This window comes from Heterodontus francisci, chromosome 2, assembly GCF_036365525.1.
Source record: "Heterodontus francisci isolate sHetFra1 chromosome 2, sHetFra1.hap1, whole genome shotgun sequence".
NCBI classification, from domain to species: domain Eukaryota; kingdom Metazoa; phylum Chordata; class Chondrichthyes; order Heterodontiformes; family Heterodontidae; genus Heterodontus; species Heterodontus francisci.
The window spans coordinates 7,771,573-7,788,979 of NC_090372.1; the positions used below are offsets into that span (position 1 = coordinate 7,771,573).

A 17,407-nucleotide genomic window follows, 5' to 3' on the forward strand; every position below is an offset into this window, starting at 1 on the left:
AACGTAGTTCTAGTTAGGCTGTCACCATACCTGTGGGAAATGAATCCTGCATTCCATTGACAACGTACTGAATCAATTAAAAAAAAAACTCTAATTAGAGCGCTAGACTATCTAACCGGAACAGCAGAGTGCGGGAGTCATTTTCACTTTGGAGTGCGGCCGGAAAATTGGTGGTTATAGATGGTTTCATCAAGTTCTGATGAAAAGTCATTGACCTGAGATTTTAACTGTGTTTCTCTCTCCACAAATGCTGCCAGACCTCCTGGGTATTTCCAGAATTCTCCTATTATTACAGAAAAGAGCAGCAAAAATTGACCCCCGATGCAAAGGGGATGAGCTAAAAAGGGCAGACTGAAGACGTTTAAGCTTCACAACTGAAGTTTATAACATTTGTAATAACACAGATGAGATGAGCTCATATTATGACTTCAAAGTATGCACAGAAAGGAAGCCCAGAGGATATAAAAAAGTAAACGTAGAACATGTATCAGGAAAATATTTCTTTACTTGATGATAATTTTTTGAAATAGTCTATTAATCAAGGTAAGAGAGGTAAACATTATTAGGGGCTTTTAAAATGTAATTAGATGCTTGATAGAGAATAAATGTACTCAAAGGGTGTGATTCCTTGGGCCAACTGGCTATTTCCCATTCTTTATATTCTATTCATCAGACAATGATGAATATAAACACATATTACATTAAAAAAATCTGGGTTACACATTGTGTAACAAGTGCATAAATATTCAAGTTGTGTACAGCATATTCAAACCATGACTATTATAAACTTCAGGCTTACTAGATGGAGTGAAAAGTTTCATCACACAGACAATTATGGACTTAAAATGTAACATTACAGTGAAGGCCACATTTGGTCATTACTCTCGCGTAAAAATCCCAGAAGCCGCATCTGCTTGGATAATGCATACATTTAACGGTAAGCTAGTTATGTCTTAATATGGCATCAACTTTAATACTATTTAATTAAAAAGTGACGCCAGACATGTGAAAGTTGTGGTGCTACTTACACTGCCACACCCCTGAAACTCACCTGATACAGCATGTTTGAATAAAGAGCACCGAATAGCACAAGTTCCAATGTATCAAATTAAAATAAGTACAAAAATAAAAATGCTTCAAAAGGCTTAATCACAAGAAATAACAGCGGGTTTCTCATTCCACCGCAGTAACCTCTTCAATGACTTTCCCATTTCAGGACTTTTTTGTCCTTTAAACTTAATGTTTCTTCTCTAGATTTCTACTATTTCTATCTCTCAGATCACCCGCAGCCTTGCTCCCGCCACTATGTAATTACAATGTCAGCTTCTGGCTCTGACCATTAACTTCCTCACTGCAATAAGCAGCCAAGCACACATACAGAACTGGAGGAGGTTTACTCCAGTTGAAAATGATACGCCGATGCCCTTGTAAACACAAGTGCTTTTCATTTACTGTAAATTAAGTTTGTTGTGAAAAAATTGCCTGTACCAGGATTTGCTTACTTGGGTCTCAAATCTTCCAAAGCCAGATTAAAGTTGGCTTTCAGTAAAATTGCCAGTCTCTAGTTATTAACATCGGTTTCAGCACTCACCATGCCACGTTAGAGCTGACTGCACATTCGTGTGATTTGAATCAGACTGGTATTAAAAACAACATGATTACAAATCTCTGGTCACTTTCTGCTTCTCGAAAAATTCTCTCATCCAGTTGATAATACCATCTGGCACACCAAGAGGGCTTGTGAGATCAGTCGCAGACAATGTCGCTCTCAATTTCACCGAAAATACTGTTTCCCATTTCAAATCCAGTTTAATCATCCACGTTACTCAACAATTATGTGAAATGCTGCTTGATTTTCCCTTGAAGTCTAATTCTCTGCGTTGTCAGGGCCTCAGCCAGGCGACTCAGGAACATGAGAAAAATGGTCATCGACATCACAATGACATAATGGCTGATACTGTAACAAAGGAAAGATCAATTAACTTGATTGATAACATGGTTTTTAAGAGATAATGTTGTTTTTGCACTTAAGTTACCAAATCTGATTAAATATTTCTGTTGTCATGGGTTTTCTAGCCGATGTGGAGAATTAATAGCGGCCTAAGATGTCAGATTGTCTACTCAGGTTGTTGAAAGAGGTGCAAACTCCACATACATATGAACAGAGCACCGTCACTCACCAAGTAGGTATGACCATATAGACGCTTGCAGCCCTTGTGTTAAATGATCTCCCTGCATAATCTGCTGCATAAAAGCTCTCATACGGGGCTGCCCCACTAGGATTTATCCCTCTTGACATTGGTAGAAGATCTCTGTTTATTCCCAGACCAGAACAATTTTTATAAAAATTACTGTTTACAAAATCTTCGTGTTGACACCAGTTTGCAGGATCTCTTCCTACAGTGCTGAACACAAGTAGAGTTTTGTTTTATACTTAAGTAGAGGCTGATGAAGGAGGAAAAGATGCCTAACCCCACTGTCTCCCTCAGGAATCACACTAAGAATACACAGCATTACCACAGGTTCCACCCTTCACCACTAGTAATTCCTTTATACCTGAGAGATGCGACAGGTGCCAGAGGTATGGGATAAGATTATGCTTGGGGTTCACTCTATTGTTTTGAATAAACCACTTCAGATCAAAAGGTAGACTTTGTGGCCACTCCGGACATGTTTTTTAACAACCCTCGCTATACTATGCTTTCCACTTGAATGTACTAAAGATGATGTGAAAGTCACAGTACAGAGCTGTGAAATCTGAATCTGCTGGGGTTGTGCAGGCTCCACCAGGACATGTTCAATCAGACATGAAGTCATGTGTCAGCTTCAGCGTAGCAGCTGGAGTTTATAATACCCAAATTCCAATCAGGAAACCATCACACAGATGATAACTACCCTATACCAATCTATTTACATCAGTTCTGTCCCTTGGCAAACAACAGTCAACATTATGTTTGGGGCATAAAAACAGAAACTGCTGGAAATACTCAGCAGGTCTGGCAGCATCTGTGGAGAGATAAGAGTTAAGGTTTCAGGTCTGATGAAGGGTCATTGACCTGAAACGTTAACTCTGTTTCACCCCCCACAGATGCTGCCAGACCTGCTGAGTATTTCCAGCAGTTTCTGTTTTTATTTCAGATTTCCAGCAATCGCAGTATTTTGCTTTTATTATGTTTGGGGCTCCGTGATGACTCTATACAAATACAACATTTGATGAGGTACTAAGCCAAATAGAGCAGGAAGATCCCAGGTTCACTCTCTGCTTTATGCTGATTGGCTGAATCATAGCTGGGATGATGTTGGCTGTTCTACTGTACTATTCTAGCCTCTGTACTATTGAGCTACAGAAAGTGCAAGAAAACAGCCAGGGTTTTCACTTTTGATTGGTGACCCAGTGACTCCATGTGGACACGACTGCACTCAGCAAAACTACATTCCCACACTCAATGGCTCAGCTCACGTGTCAAGAATAGCCACAGACTGGCAGGTTGCTAACACCAATGGAACTGTGCACAACACTTATGTATCTGTGCACGCGGAGTGGTGATCTGGGAATGCAAGATTGCACAAGCCAGCATAACCTAGCTAATGTACCTACAGTAGCATTATTAATTAACTTACCAGTGCCAACTAGGCTGGCATGTGTTTGTCACAGCATTAGTGCAAGTTCCTGCATTAGGAAGGCGAATGGTATGTTAGCCTTTATCGCAAGAGGATTTGAGTACAGGAGTAGTGAAGTCGTGCTTCGATTGCATAGAACCTTGTTTAGACCGCACCTGTTGTACTGTGTGCAGTTTTGGTCCCCTTACCTTCGGAAGAATATTATTGCCATAGAGGAATTGCAATGAAGGTTCACCAGACTTGTTCCCGGGATGGCGGGACTGTCCTATGAAGAGAAATTGGGGAAACCGTGCCTGCCTTCTCGAGAGATTCGAAGAATGAGAGGTGATCTCATTGAAACCTACAAAATATTTAAAGGGATAGACAGGGTAGATGCAGGTAAGATGTTTCCCCTGGTTGGTGAGTCTAGAACCAGGGGACACAATTTCAAAATAAGGGGGAAGCCACTTAGGACAGAGATGAGGAGAAATTTCTTTACTCAGGAGGGTTGTGAATCTTTGGAATTCTCTACCCCAGAGAGCAGTGGAAGCTCAGTCATTGAGTATGTTTAAAGTAGAGCTTGACAGATTCCTAATTACTAATGACATAAAGGGATATGGGAATAGTATGGGAAAAAGGCATTGAAATGCATGATTATATTGAATGGCAGAGCAGGCTTGATGGGCTGAATGGCCTACTCCTGCTCCTATGTTCCACTTCCCATATCCAGGGGTGAATTTCCATGAGTTATGAGAGGTTTACAAATCAATTCTCACTATAACAGTGAATAGCGAACAGGGCAAGAAAGAAGTGCCACTAACATAGGCAAAGACCTTCAGAATTCAAACACTTTCTTGGCATTCTTCTTTATAGTCACAGACTGATATGAACCCTACATGTCATGGCACTAAAAGCAAAGCCTGAGGCTATATTAATAGAAGATTGTTTCCAATTCAACTAACATTACACAGAAACATCTATACATTGTTTTTCATGCTGTTAGGCCAACATCAGTAAAATCAGGTCTTCTGTCCTGCACTTGGGAGAATTAACCTGGCGCAGTGAATAAGAGATAGAAACCCATTACATCAGGCCTCTGTCCCCCATTTTACTGCCCTGGATTTCTTGAAGCTTTGACACAAGGTGAAACTGGGCCAGAGCTGGTACTGTAATGAGTTATGAAAGGGAATTCCCAGCCTTCCAGCGCATTTTCTTTAGATGCTGCTTGTTGGATGATTTAGCTGGGGTTCTTATCAAAACTAATTATATGGATTGCCCCCTACCCTAACCCCTGTCAACTTGGGGGGTAAGGGGGGCATTGCAGGCCAAAGATATGGAGGCAGCTTAAAGTTTTTATTATTGAACTGTCAGCGCCCCAGGTTGATTCATGACATTCAGAGCCTGGAGTGCAGCTGCAATCTGTTTCTTTTTTTAGGTGCATAGAGCCTGAGCCTCTGAGAAAAAAATATGCAATATATTTCGCACCAAAATCTAGAAAAAATAAAAAGGTAAATGTTGATGTCGATATTGGACAATAATGAATCGGATGTTTCAATACAAATGAAAAGTACAAGAGATGTATAATGGGCGGCTGATCCGTTATCACCCCTTTTACACTATTAGTCAAAGTCAATGGGCTGAACTTTTCGGGCAATTTCAAGGCACTGATCCTGGCACCAGCAATAATCTGCAGCGTGGGGTGGAGGGAAAAAACGGGACAGAAATCCCGCTCTCCCTCCAATTCAGGGCAATTAACAGTTTAAAAGCTTGTAAAGACTAATAAGGGGTCGAAGCCCTGATTTTTAAAGGGATACCTTCTAAAACAGATCAGCTGGGGGGAGGCGCGTACAGAGTGGGGAGCCAGTCATGGTTTCCCCAGGGCATCACCTGAGCCTCATAAAAGGGTCAGCAAGGCAAAGGTGGACAGTTTTTAGTAAGATGGTGCCCTTGGTGCTGCACAGATGATAGGGAGAGTGGGCATTCAGTGCCCAGGCTTTCTACAGTCAGAACCCCTCTGGGGTCACAGGAACAGAAGAGCAAGGGGGCAGACTGCCAAGGACAATTGGGCGACCACCTGCCAAGAAGGAAGGCTGCAGCTGGCAATGGGGGCATGAACATCAGATCTTGGGGCCCAGTGGCGATGAGGGGCAACACTTTCCATAGGAAAGGCGGAACCCCAAGCAGCAGGAGGGCACGGGAGAGGAAAGAGGGGCAGGAAGGCAATCAATCCTCAACACAGGATCCACTGTCAAAGATGGAGATACTTAGAGATGACTGAGATCCAGTGCCATAGGAGACTGCACCTCGCCAGGCAGATGGTCATAGACATCTGTGCCCTCGACACCGAAAACTTCACAGCACTGGTTGCCATGCTCTCACAGGTGCCTTCAAAATCACTGTGGCCTTGAACTTCTTCACTTCTGGATCCTTCCAAGGATCTTCTGCGGACCTTAGTGGGATCTCACAAATGGTTGCACACCACTGCATCTTGCAGATCACTGATCCCTCTTTGCAAGAAATGGACAGCACATTCATTTCATGGCAGACACGGCCTCGCAGGGACAGTGGGCAGTGGGTTTTGCCACCATCACTGGATTCCCCCAGGTGCAGAGCATCAACTTCACCCATGTGGCCATCAAGGCATCCAGTGATCAGCCAAAGAGATCTATCAACAGGAAGGGCTTGCACTCTCTCAACGCCCAATTGGTGCATGACAACAACAAGAGTTTCCTCCATTTGTGCACTCGCTTTCCTAGCAGCTGCCATGACTCCTTCATCCTCTGCCAGTCCAGGCTGCCTCAGATCTTCATTCCAGAGAACCATAGAGAAGTTACGGCACAGAAAGAGGCCACTTATCCCATCGTGTCTGCGCCGGCTGAAATATCTAGCCGCCCAATCTAATCCCACCTTCCAGCATCTGGAACGTAGCCTTGCAGGTTACAGAACTTCAGGTGCAGGTCCAGGTACCTTTTAAATGAGTTGAGGGTTTCTGCCTCCAACACCAATCCCAGCAGTGAATTCCTGACACCCACCACCCTCTGGGTGAAAAACCTTTTCCTCATGTCCCCTCTGATCCTTCTACCAATCACCTTAAATCTGTGTCCCCTGGTAATTGACCTCTCCACCACGGGAAACAGGTCGTTCCTGCCTACTCTATCTAGGCCCCTCATAATAAGTCACTCCCCAACCTCTTCTGTTCTAAGGAAAACAACCCTAGCCTATCCAATCTTTCCTCATAGCTGCAATTTTGAAGCCCTGGCAACATTCTTATAAATCTCCTCTGTAATGTCTCCAGAGCAATTATGTCCTGCCTGTAAAGTGGTGACCAGAATCTTACACAATACTCCAGCTGTGGCCTAACCAGCGCTTTATGCATTTCCAGCTGTACATGTTTCATATCAATTCAGGGCTCAACCCCTTGAAAATCTGAACTTTAATCAGTTTCCCACTGGAGGTTGGTTTCTGACCCATAAACAGACTCGGCTCCTATTTCCCACCTCCGTGACAAAAATTCAGCCCAATATTACACCCAATGAGCGCACAAGTTGTACTAAACCTTCCTCAAATTCACTGATAAAATTTAGCAAGCTTTATGGGCTGAATTGGCCTTGAATGTGTCATTAACATTCATGGTTGTTGTTAAACATACTGACTCTTAATCCATCTGCCAAAAAGCAACTTTTATTGGCGTCTCCGAGGTGGGGTGTGGTAACAACCCTGTTTGCAAAGTTAGGTGAACTTTATTACTCTCCACCTCTCTGTCCTCCTTTAAGATGCTCCTTAAAACTTACCTCATGCTCCAATGTTTTAGTCCACCTATCTTAATATTTCCTTATGTGGCTCAGTGTCATATCTTGTTTGCGAATGCTCCTGTAAAGCCTGTTAGAACAGTTTACTACGTTGAAGGTGCTACATAAATGCAAGTTGTTGTTGTTGTTGATACCTGGGGTTGCTACCGAGAGGCAAGGTGGTCTCAGCCTTTCTAATGCTCCAAAACTGGAGTCATATTACTCCGGGTAATTCTATGGTTTCTGATTGACAGCAGTGGAGAAAAGCACGATGGAGCATAAAAGAGACAGTGGGCTATGGCAGACTGGGGTTAATTCAGAAGGAGGGATTTGGATCAGAGATATAAAGCAGGGAGAAGAGGAGAAGCAGCACTGTTGCGACCACAGGCTGTTGCTTTTCCTGACTAATTAAATCCTTGTGATTGAAGTGCTGTTACTGTGCTAGCTAGAGGTATAGACACCATAGCTTCAAGGTGGAGAAAAAGCCACATCTCAACTCAAGGGTTTAATTAACTGGGAAAAACTAAAAATAGACAATGATAGTCTCTCATTAATTCAGATGAGTTAAATGTTTTGAGCAATTACTGAAGTTTGCAAACATTATGACAAAGCTCATGCTCTGGGTTATTGCAAACTGGGAGATCAATAAGGATAGAAAGGTCATATTTAGTTACTGAATGAGTGCTTTCATTTGGAGTGTTAAAAAGCTTTGATAGCTTATCGAGGGTATGTTAAACGTACCTGCCATGATAAAATCAGTAATGGAAAAGAACACCATGCTAATTATTACAGAATCTTAGCCATTTTAGAAGTGCTGCAGGAACATCGCACTGACATCTGTAGATAAGCAAGGTTTGCCAGTTGCAGTCATAGCCTCCTTCAGAGAGGCCGGATAATTTATTAAAACCAACTTAAGTCCTATTCATACTGAGACTGGCATGTGATCCAAGACTGACAATCCTCTCCCCGTTCAGTGCTTCTGATATGACTCCATTTATACAGATGCCAGATCTGCGCCGTCAGCAACTAATACAAGCCTGGTTACTTAAGATTCATGTTGCAGCATGTTAAATCTGACTAACAACCAGCCTCTTTGCACAAATAAAACTGACTACTGTGAGGTTAAATCCTCAGTATTGCAGACATTTTTCCGCAATGTTTATATTATTGAAGTGGAATATTATGGCGGCAAGGGGTGGAGATGTGAATCAAGGGGATGAAATTAAAAGTTCCTCCTTTGAAAGGTTGGCTAAGTATCTCACAAAACAGTTCTGTCTTAACATGTATGCATAAAATAACACGTATTTATATATGTACATATTAATTTATATATCAGTATACAAGTATATATTAATAAATATGTACATTATTATATATAATATATCGTCTTAAATAAATATTTCAGCAAGACCTTAATCCAGATACAAAAGCTTTATATACCTTGTTCCAATGTCCAGCCAGCTTCCATAGTCTTTAACCAGGAAGAAGAAATGCTGCAATTGTAAATTTGTAGATTAACAACAAACACCAACATTACCATACATTGCAAAAAGCTAAATTACTTATTTTTTCGCGAAATGACCATAATAATGCCCTAAGTTTCCTACTTTCAAAACTTCTATGTGTAAGAACGCAGTAGGCTAGATTTCTTGGTAAGCAAATCCTTGCACACTTGTGCCCAGATACACGCACAATTGGGCCGCAAATCAAACGCCTGCCTAAAAGATCGCAGAATTTTGAGTGTGTGAGTTGCATGCACAAGTACGGCACAGTGGCGCAGTGGTTAGCACCGCAGCCACACATCTCCAGCGATCCGGGTTCAATTCTGGGTACTGCCTGTGTGGAGTCTGCAAGTTCTCCCTGTGACCGCGTGGGTTTTCGCCGGGTGCTCTGGTTTCCTCCCACAGCCAAAGACTTGCAGGTTGATAGGTAAATTTCCCCTAGTGTAGGTAGGTGGAAGAATTGAGGGAAGGTGGGAATGTGGTAGGGAATATGGGATTAATGTAGGATTAGTATAAATGGGTGGTTGTTGGTCGGCACAGACTCGGTGGGCCGAAGGGCCTGTTTCAGTGCTATGACTCTAAGTACAATGTTCACAAATTTCCTTGCTCTTTTATGATCATCTATCAATCCCTCTGCTTGTAATAGTGGCCCTGCACCCCACAAGTTACAGAACTGTATACAGGGTCCCCTGCTTGCTCAGAGACTTTCTTCAAATTACTACCAGATTTTCTGGTGCAGCAGGGAACAAAATAATTTTTCTGGTATTTTATTACAATTTTTTGAGTGTTTTAAAAAAATTATTCTCACTGAGACCTGCTCTCTATTTCTTTGAATGCATTTTTTATGGCATCAGTATAAGTCAAATTAAAATTGAAGAGCTTCTCGAATTGCAGGTTCTTAAACATGCTTTGTCTGATGGGCAGGATTGTTGGTCAAATGAGTTCAAACCTTCATTTTCATACTCAAATGAAGACACATATGGTGTGAGTTCATATGGTCCTCAGGCCCCGAATGTTTACATTGCTTTCCGCCTATTTTACATTTGTGCATATTTTAATGCAATTTGCAGGAAATTAGAGCGTAAATTTGGATCAGCAGAATGGACGCGATTTTTGGGTCCAACTTCTTTACAGGTTGTGCCCATACCAAAAATTCCAGCCCCTTATCTCACATGAGCCCAACCAAAAGCGGGGCGGTGACGAGCAGATTTTCACTTGCATTATGTAGTGCCGTAACTTTAAGCAAGCTTAAAGGACATCTACAGAAGAGCCCGGCCCCCGCTCCCCCACCCCCCCACTCCCACCAGTGACACTCAGATCAGTCTGTGCTTCCTCTGTGGATGCTCATACTTCACCATAGATTTCTAGGGTACCAGACTGAAGAGGGCTGTCTCTTCTAGCTTTGGCAGGTTGGGTGACCAGTCACAGACAATCATGAGGCAGGGTTTCACTAATGTCATTGGCAACATTAGTTCTGTTTTCCCACAGCTCAATGGCAGAGCGTGCTCTCTAAAAGCATATCAGCACATGTGGACCATCTCACCATCCAACTCATGTTGCAGAAAGGAGGCGGGCTCAGGCTGCCATAAGGCAGCACAAGAGATGCAGCCTACAGAAAGTCCATTTTGGAACTTGACTGCTGTGACATGAGGGCTGCCTCAACCCCAAGAGGCTTCCTTGGAACACAGCAACTTACACATTCTTATCACTCAGGTAAGGTGCAGCAGAAGCACTCAAATAGATCACGAGTTCATAAAGGGAAAACACAATGCTAAGAAGTGGGAACACACCAAATTAAGAAAGAGTTGCATTTATATAGCGAGTTTCATGATCTCAGGATATCCTAAAGGGCCTTGTAGCCAATTAAATACTTTTTCGGTGTAGTCACTATTGTAATGTAGGAAACATGGCAGCCAATTTGCAGGCTGAAGTTTTAATGCATGCAGATAATATTTTTCAGATGGTCTGGCCATGGTTTTCATGGGGCCGCATGAATGGTAGCTTTAGTGAGTTACTGCACGCAGGAAAGAAGCTGCAGATGTTGTAATATTTAAGGAGGGTCGGGAGAGACGTAGACAGATCTGTTAAAACAGTTGAGTAGATGGGAAGTGAAAATTTAGGCTAGTGATTTTATTACTTAGATACTTCATTCATTGGGTCCCAACACATTACAGCAATGACCACAGGTTTGCACTGACCCAAGATGTCCATCAACTGACCAGCTGATTACATCATAAGGTGCAGTTTTGCATCAAATGCTATGTTTCACACTGATTTCTGAATCACATATTACTTGAGATGAATGACAACAGATTATTTTTATATCAGGCGCCCTATTCCTATTTATCTTTGTTAAACAAAGAAAAATCTAAATACATGGGTATTACCTATAATGGTAAGAGTTATAACTAATGCACATTATACTATCTTTCATGATACAACTTTTCTTGAAAATAATTAGCTTATGATACCATCAGATTACTGAAGTATCGTCAGCGACTCACCAAAGCCATGATGTCCGAGATTACAAGCACAATAAGAAATAGACTATTGGAAAAGAGCACGAGAAAATGTGTTAAAGGTTCATTGGTAATGTATCTCAGTGACATTTCAGAATGAACATTACAAAAAATTCATACAAAAGATACATAATCATAACTTGGTGTACCTGTTTGATGACAACCGAGTTGAAACTTGAATACTTTCAAATGCGCACATCACAATCATGAAAGGAATTAGTATCTGCAAAAATTTTAAGACACTGCATTTGGTTCCTGCTTTATACCATAGCGAACACCTTCACATCATCATTGCCTGGATAAATAAAGGTTCATTACACAACTTTTGGTCTAATAGTCAATGCTCTTCAAATGGTGGGATATTTTACATAAAATGGGTAAATCAACTATAAACTGGGATTTATTGCTTTTCCAAACAAGATGCTTCTTTCAGGACTATGTGACAGCATCAGAATGCCATCTTCACTTCTTTTTGGCAATCAAAAGAAATAGTACAGTGTTAGCAGCTAGCCTAACAGAATTTGTACTCTTTCCTAATTAAAGACAGAAAATTCAGTATAAAGAGAGAATAATCTTTAGTACAAACAGCAAGAGGGTTTTGTTTGATAATCAAATTTGTCATTCATGAATTAGTGTCAACACCACAGTGAGATGCAATCGCACTTTATAGATCTTCAGAGTATTTTATTTATAGCAGGTTAAGTAAATAGTATTGAAAGGTTAATGTAAATATTAATTTTCATTCATGGTTCTATTTGTTTCTCCATGAATCTTCATCAGGGTGCTTAGCTCCTCTGCCTGAATGTAGCTACTGGTGCCTTGTGTGCCACACTCTTTTGCTGACTGGTAGCTAAGCAGTCAGCACTCTCAAATTGGAGGTTGTGGGTTCAAGTCCCATGCCAGGGGCTTGGGCACAAAATCTATACTGACACTCCAGTGCAGTACTGAGGGAATGCTGCACTGTCGGAGATCCCTTCTTTCTGATGAGATAAACTGAGGCCCCATCTTCCCTCTCAGACGGACACAAATGATCGATGACACTATTCGAAGAATTGTAGGGAAGTTTTCCCTGGTGTCTTGGCCAATATTTATCTCTCAACCAACATCAGTAAAACAGATTATCTGGTCATAAGCACATTGCTGTTTATGGGAGCTTGCTGTGCGCAAACTGGCTGGCATGTTTCTTATATTACAACAATGATTGCATTTCAAAAGTACTTCATTGGCTGCAAAAGGTGCTTCGGGTCATGAAAGGTGCTATAAACTTGAGAGTTCTTTCTTTAACACAATCCAGTGGAAGAAAACCAGGGGAATATTCTTGGCTGTTGGCAAAGGAGAATGATCTTATACAGTTGATGCAGAACTTGAAACCTAGCATAAAATGTGTATTTTTTTAAAAACCAAAAGTGGAATTTTCCCTGCAGACAAACAGGGAATGATTATAATGCATGAAAAATGCACGTACTGTAACAAGGTCTTCAACTTGTCAGTGCAATTTATATGAAAAATATGTAGTGACGTCTTTTGCATGCACTGGATTTGAACACAGGTACCAGAAGTGAAAGGCCAGTTTCTAACTACTGTACCACCTAGTCCCCTGGGAAAGCAAAATGTAATCAAAAGAAGCCTCTGTGATTTAATTAGCAAATGAAATATTTATTTGTGAATCTTCCCACTGTAGAAGGGATAATGATTATGCACATCAAAATAAGTAATGAAATTACTGCTCATTTTAGTATTCATTTTTCACACCTGTGGGAGCATTTGATCAAACAGAAAGTAAACACTTTTTCAAAAAATAATGAATCACTAGAACTGTAGCTGTCCAGAGCAATTAGTAATAAACCTTGAAGCCCTGACACAGAAGCTGAACTACTCTTTGGATTCGATAGATGAAACCAGTGACAGATTTTGATCATTGACAGTGTATTGCTGACTGCTGATGGACACTGACTGAATAACCAACTCCTAAGGGGCAACTCAGCTGTTCAGTAAAAATGGGAGTGTGATTGTCAATAGCTTAAATGTTCCTAAAATGCAGTACTGCAGCAGCAAGAAATTTTATGAAAATCCAATATATTATTTCCCAAAAGTCCACAGCACTTCCATTTGGAAGTGCATGGCATATTCCAATGGAAGCACCATTTAAAAAAAGTGAATTATCTTTTACGAAAGAGTCAGTCTGTCAAATAGCAAAGTTTCTGATGGACAGCTAGAATGGACGAGTTTTTAAAAATTGATGGCCGAGATTTGAACAAATTTAAACTTTATAGTTCAGGCAAGATAGACACTATTTTCTAACTTTGGCTGCAACACTTCAACTGATGATTGGCAAGTCACCAGCTTCATTTTTAGCAGCTCTAGGGGCTATATGGACTACTCCTGCTCTTATATCTTGTGTTCTTATGTAATAGTGAGATCACACCTTGAATACTGAGTCCAACTGTCAATAGGACACAAGGGTGATATTTGGACACTAGAAGCAGTGCAGAGAACATTCTCAAGGCTGATTCCCAGTGCCAAAGGTCCAAAATTTGAGGAAAGAGCTGAAAAACTTGTATATTTCAGCCTGGGAATTAAGAATCAGAGATGTGTACTTATAAGGATATACAAGATAGTCAAGAATTGTTTTAAAAATTTATTTCCGTCAACATTAGTGAACCCGATAGGTTTTTAAAAAGGTCACTATTACTGATACTGACTTTATATTTCAGACTTATTTTATTAATTGAATTTAAATTCCCCAGGTGCCATGGTGCGATTTGAACTTTGGATTACTCGTCCAGTAACATAACCACTATACTACTGCACCCAATGGTATGGAATGGGAAAATCCAGAACATTAATTTAAACTAAACTGTAGGAATAATACAGGGGGAAACAGGTTCTAATGAGTAAAAGGAAAATTTAGGACTGACTAGTTCATCTCCTGTAGCTCCACTCAGGGAGTAAAGACCAAATGTAGACTTCAGGTGAAGCAATGTTAATATCTGGAAGTTCTTTTCATGCAGAGTGTTGAAGATATGGAATGGACTCCTGGGTACAACAGCGGATGTGAAAAGCTTGGAATCATTTAATAAACAAGTGGATGCTGCAATGGGGAATTGTAGGGTATTTCTGGTTGGATGAATGAAATGGGCTGAATGACCTTTAATCTTTAATAACCCATGAAACCAGAGGTTTTCTGTACACTTGGCTGAATATACCAACCTTCCACATCATTAATGCTCCCATTACGAAAGGTTTGAAAACAGTCAAAAAGCAGTAGACAGATGCAGGATCAAAACTGGAATGAGATAACAAAAGATAAGGCTGCATTAGAATATGTATTTATTTGTAAATTCATTATTCTGCTCCTTGAACTGCCCTCTCCAGAAAATGCTGAACAGGATGTTTTAAACAGAGTACTCACCTTTTCATACAGACACAATCATTTCTTCATACAATCTTAAATATACTTTAATTTTCTAGTCCTAAATGCTATATGTGCAACTATGTGAATTATGTTGATTCAATTCAAGCATTCTATGATCATTACTTCTTTGACTTAAAATATTCTTTTTTCAGTGCACAAAGCAGTAACCACCTGAGATACAAAAGCAAAATACGGTGGATGCTGGAAATCAGAAATAAAAACAGAAAACACTGGAAATACTCAGCATGTCTGGCAGCATCTGTGAAGAGAGAAAAACAGAGTTCAGGTTTCAGGTTTGTGCCCTTTCATCAGAACTGGTAAAAGCTAGAAACGTAATAGGTTTTAAGCAGGTGAAATGCGGGAGGATGGAAAAGGAACAAATGGGAAGGTCTGTGATATGGTGGACAACTGGAGAGATTAAATGACAAAAGAGTTGGTGGTGCAGGGCCAAAGGAGTGGTAATGGAACAAGCAAAGAAAAAAAAAAATATATGTCTAGAGGAGGTGTAATTGGCAGAATGAAGAACAGCTGCCGTTCGAAAGGAAAAACAAGAGCAAGACCAAAACATGCAAAGAATAGGAAACAAAATGGGGACAGAGATTATCTAGATTGTTTAACTCAGTGTTGAGTCCGGAAGGCTGCAAAGTACCTAAATGAAAGATGAGGCGCTGTTCCATGAGCTTGTACTGAGTTGCTTTGGAACACTGCAGTAGGCTGAGGACAGAGAAGTCAACGTGAGAGCAAGGTGGAGAATTAAAATGACAGGCAACTAGAAGCTCAGGGTCACGCTTGCATACTGAATGGAGGTGTTCTGCAAAGCGGTCATCCAATCTCCATTTGGTCTCTCCAGTGTATAGCAGACCACATTGTGAGCAGTGAATACAGTATACCAAAATGAAAGGAGTACATGCAAAAAGCTATTTCACCTGGAAGGAGTGTCTGAGACCTTGTGCAGTGAGAAGTGAGGAGGTAAAAGAGCAGGTGTTGCGTCTCCTGCACTTGCATGGAAAGGTGCCGTGGGAAGGGCTGGGTGTTGGAGCTGATTGAAGAGTGGACCAAGGTGTTGCGGAGGGAATAGTCCCTTTGGAATGCTAAAAGGGGAGGGGAGTGGAAGATGTGTTTGGTGGTGGCACCATGCTATAGGTGCAGAACGGGCGGGAGATAATCCGTTGAATACGGAGGCTGGAAAATGAGAACAAGGAGAAACCCTATCGTGGCTCTGGGAGGAAAGGGTAAGGGTGAGAGCAGAAGTGTGGGAAATTGGACAGTCATGGTCAAGAGCCCGGTCAACCATGGTGGCAGGGGGAATCCTCAGGTCAGGAAAAACGAAGACATATCAGAAGTGTTGGTATGGAAGGCTGCATCAGACAGATATGACAGAGACAGAGAAACTGGAGAATGGAATGGAGTCCTTACAGGAAGCAGAATGCGAGGAAGTGTAGTCGAGGTAGCTGTGGGAGTTATTGGGCTTATAATATTTGTTGATAGTCTATCCCCAGAAATGGAAAAGTCAAGGAAGAGAAGGGAAAGGAAGGGAAGTGTCAGAGATGGACCATGTGAAGGTGAGAGAAGGGTGGAAACTGGAAGCAAAGTTAACCATCTGAAATAGTTCACTTAGATGATATAAAATTGCCCAGATTACCTGTTGACAGAAGCTACATTTCCAGTTCCAAAAAAAGCTGTCACAATGAAGAAAATCTTATATATCCCAGATAAGGAAAATCCAGAGATGAAAAATATAAATTGGCTTGACTCATTGTACTTGAATTATGTGACACTTTAATTAGCTGCTAGCCTTAGAATTATATCGAGAATACAATACTGCAGATCATTCAATGACATTTCTCAAAACTCTAGATTAATTTAAATACAACCTGGAGTCCAAATTTAAACAGTTCATGATAGTGAGGACAAGTTTTTTAATATTCTTTCATGAAATGTGGATGTCGCTGGCAAGGCCAACATATGTTGCCCATCCCCAAGTGCCCTGGACAACTGAGTGACTTGCTAGGCCATTTCAGAGAGCAGTTAAGAGTCAACCACATTGCTGCGAGTCTGGAGTCACATGTAGGCCAGATCAGGTAAGGACGGTAAAGGACTTTAGTGAACCAGATGGGTTTTTACGACAATCAATGGTAGTTTCATGGCACCATTACTCAGACCAGCTTTTCATTCCAGCTGTTTTTTTAATTAACTGAATTTAAATTCCACCAGCTGCCCTGGTGTGATTTGAATCAGAGCCCCCAGGGCATTAGCCTGGGCCTCTGAATTACTAGTCCAGTGACATTACCACTACGCCACTCCTGGAACAGAAAGACTTTCACTGCGGTTAAATGCAGAGCAGCTGATAGACTGTATAACCTGAATCCAATGAGATGTTTCTATTTGAGATACGCTTTTGTAACTCATTTTTAAGAGCAGATCTAAAGATTTAAAATTCTTCGATTCCCCCACCCCTCCCCACACCAATTTTCTCCTCTTTCCCATCTCTCTTGAAAGTATTATCTCATTGACATTGTTTACATGCAAGCCACAATCAACAGTGATGGCAGCTATGAGGCATCACAGCAGAGCCCAATCTTG

General features: G+C 41.2%; 1 protein-coding gene across 11 annotated transcripts in view; it reads right to left on the reverse strand.

Moving 5' to 3' along the window:
- Positions 1–420: 420 nt before the first annotated feature.
- Positions 421–17,407, reverse strand: part of pign (phosphatidylinositol glycan anchor biosynthesis, class N) — a 130,440-nt gene continuing 113,453 nt past the window's right edge. For all 11 annotated transcript variants that reach the window (XM_068053997.1, XM_068053969.1, XM_068053959.1 and 8 more), the window contains 6 exons: positions 16,467–16,522; positions 14,620–14,695; positions 11,559–11,632; positions 11,395–11,437; positions 8,829–8,881; positions 421–1,957 (listed from right to left, as the gene is read on the reverse strand). In XM_068053997.1, the coding sequence (XP_067910098.1) occupies positions 1,834–1,957; positions 8,829–8,881; positions 11,395–11,437; positions 11,559–11,632; positions 14,620–14,695; positions 16,467–16,522 (426 nt within the window). In that variant the 3' untranslated portion in view covers positions 421–1,833. The remainder of the gene's footprint in view (positions 1,958–8,828; positions 8,882–11,394; positions 11,438–11,558; positions 11,633–14,619; positions 14,696–16,466; positions 16,523–17,407) is intronic.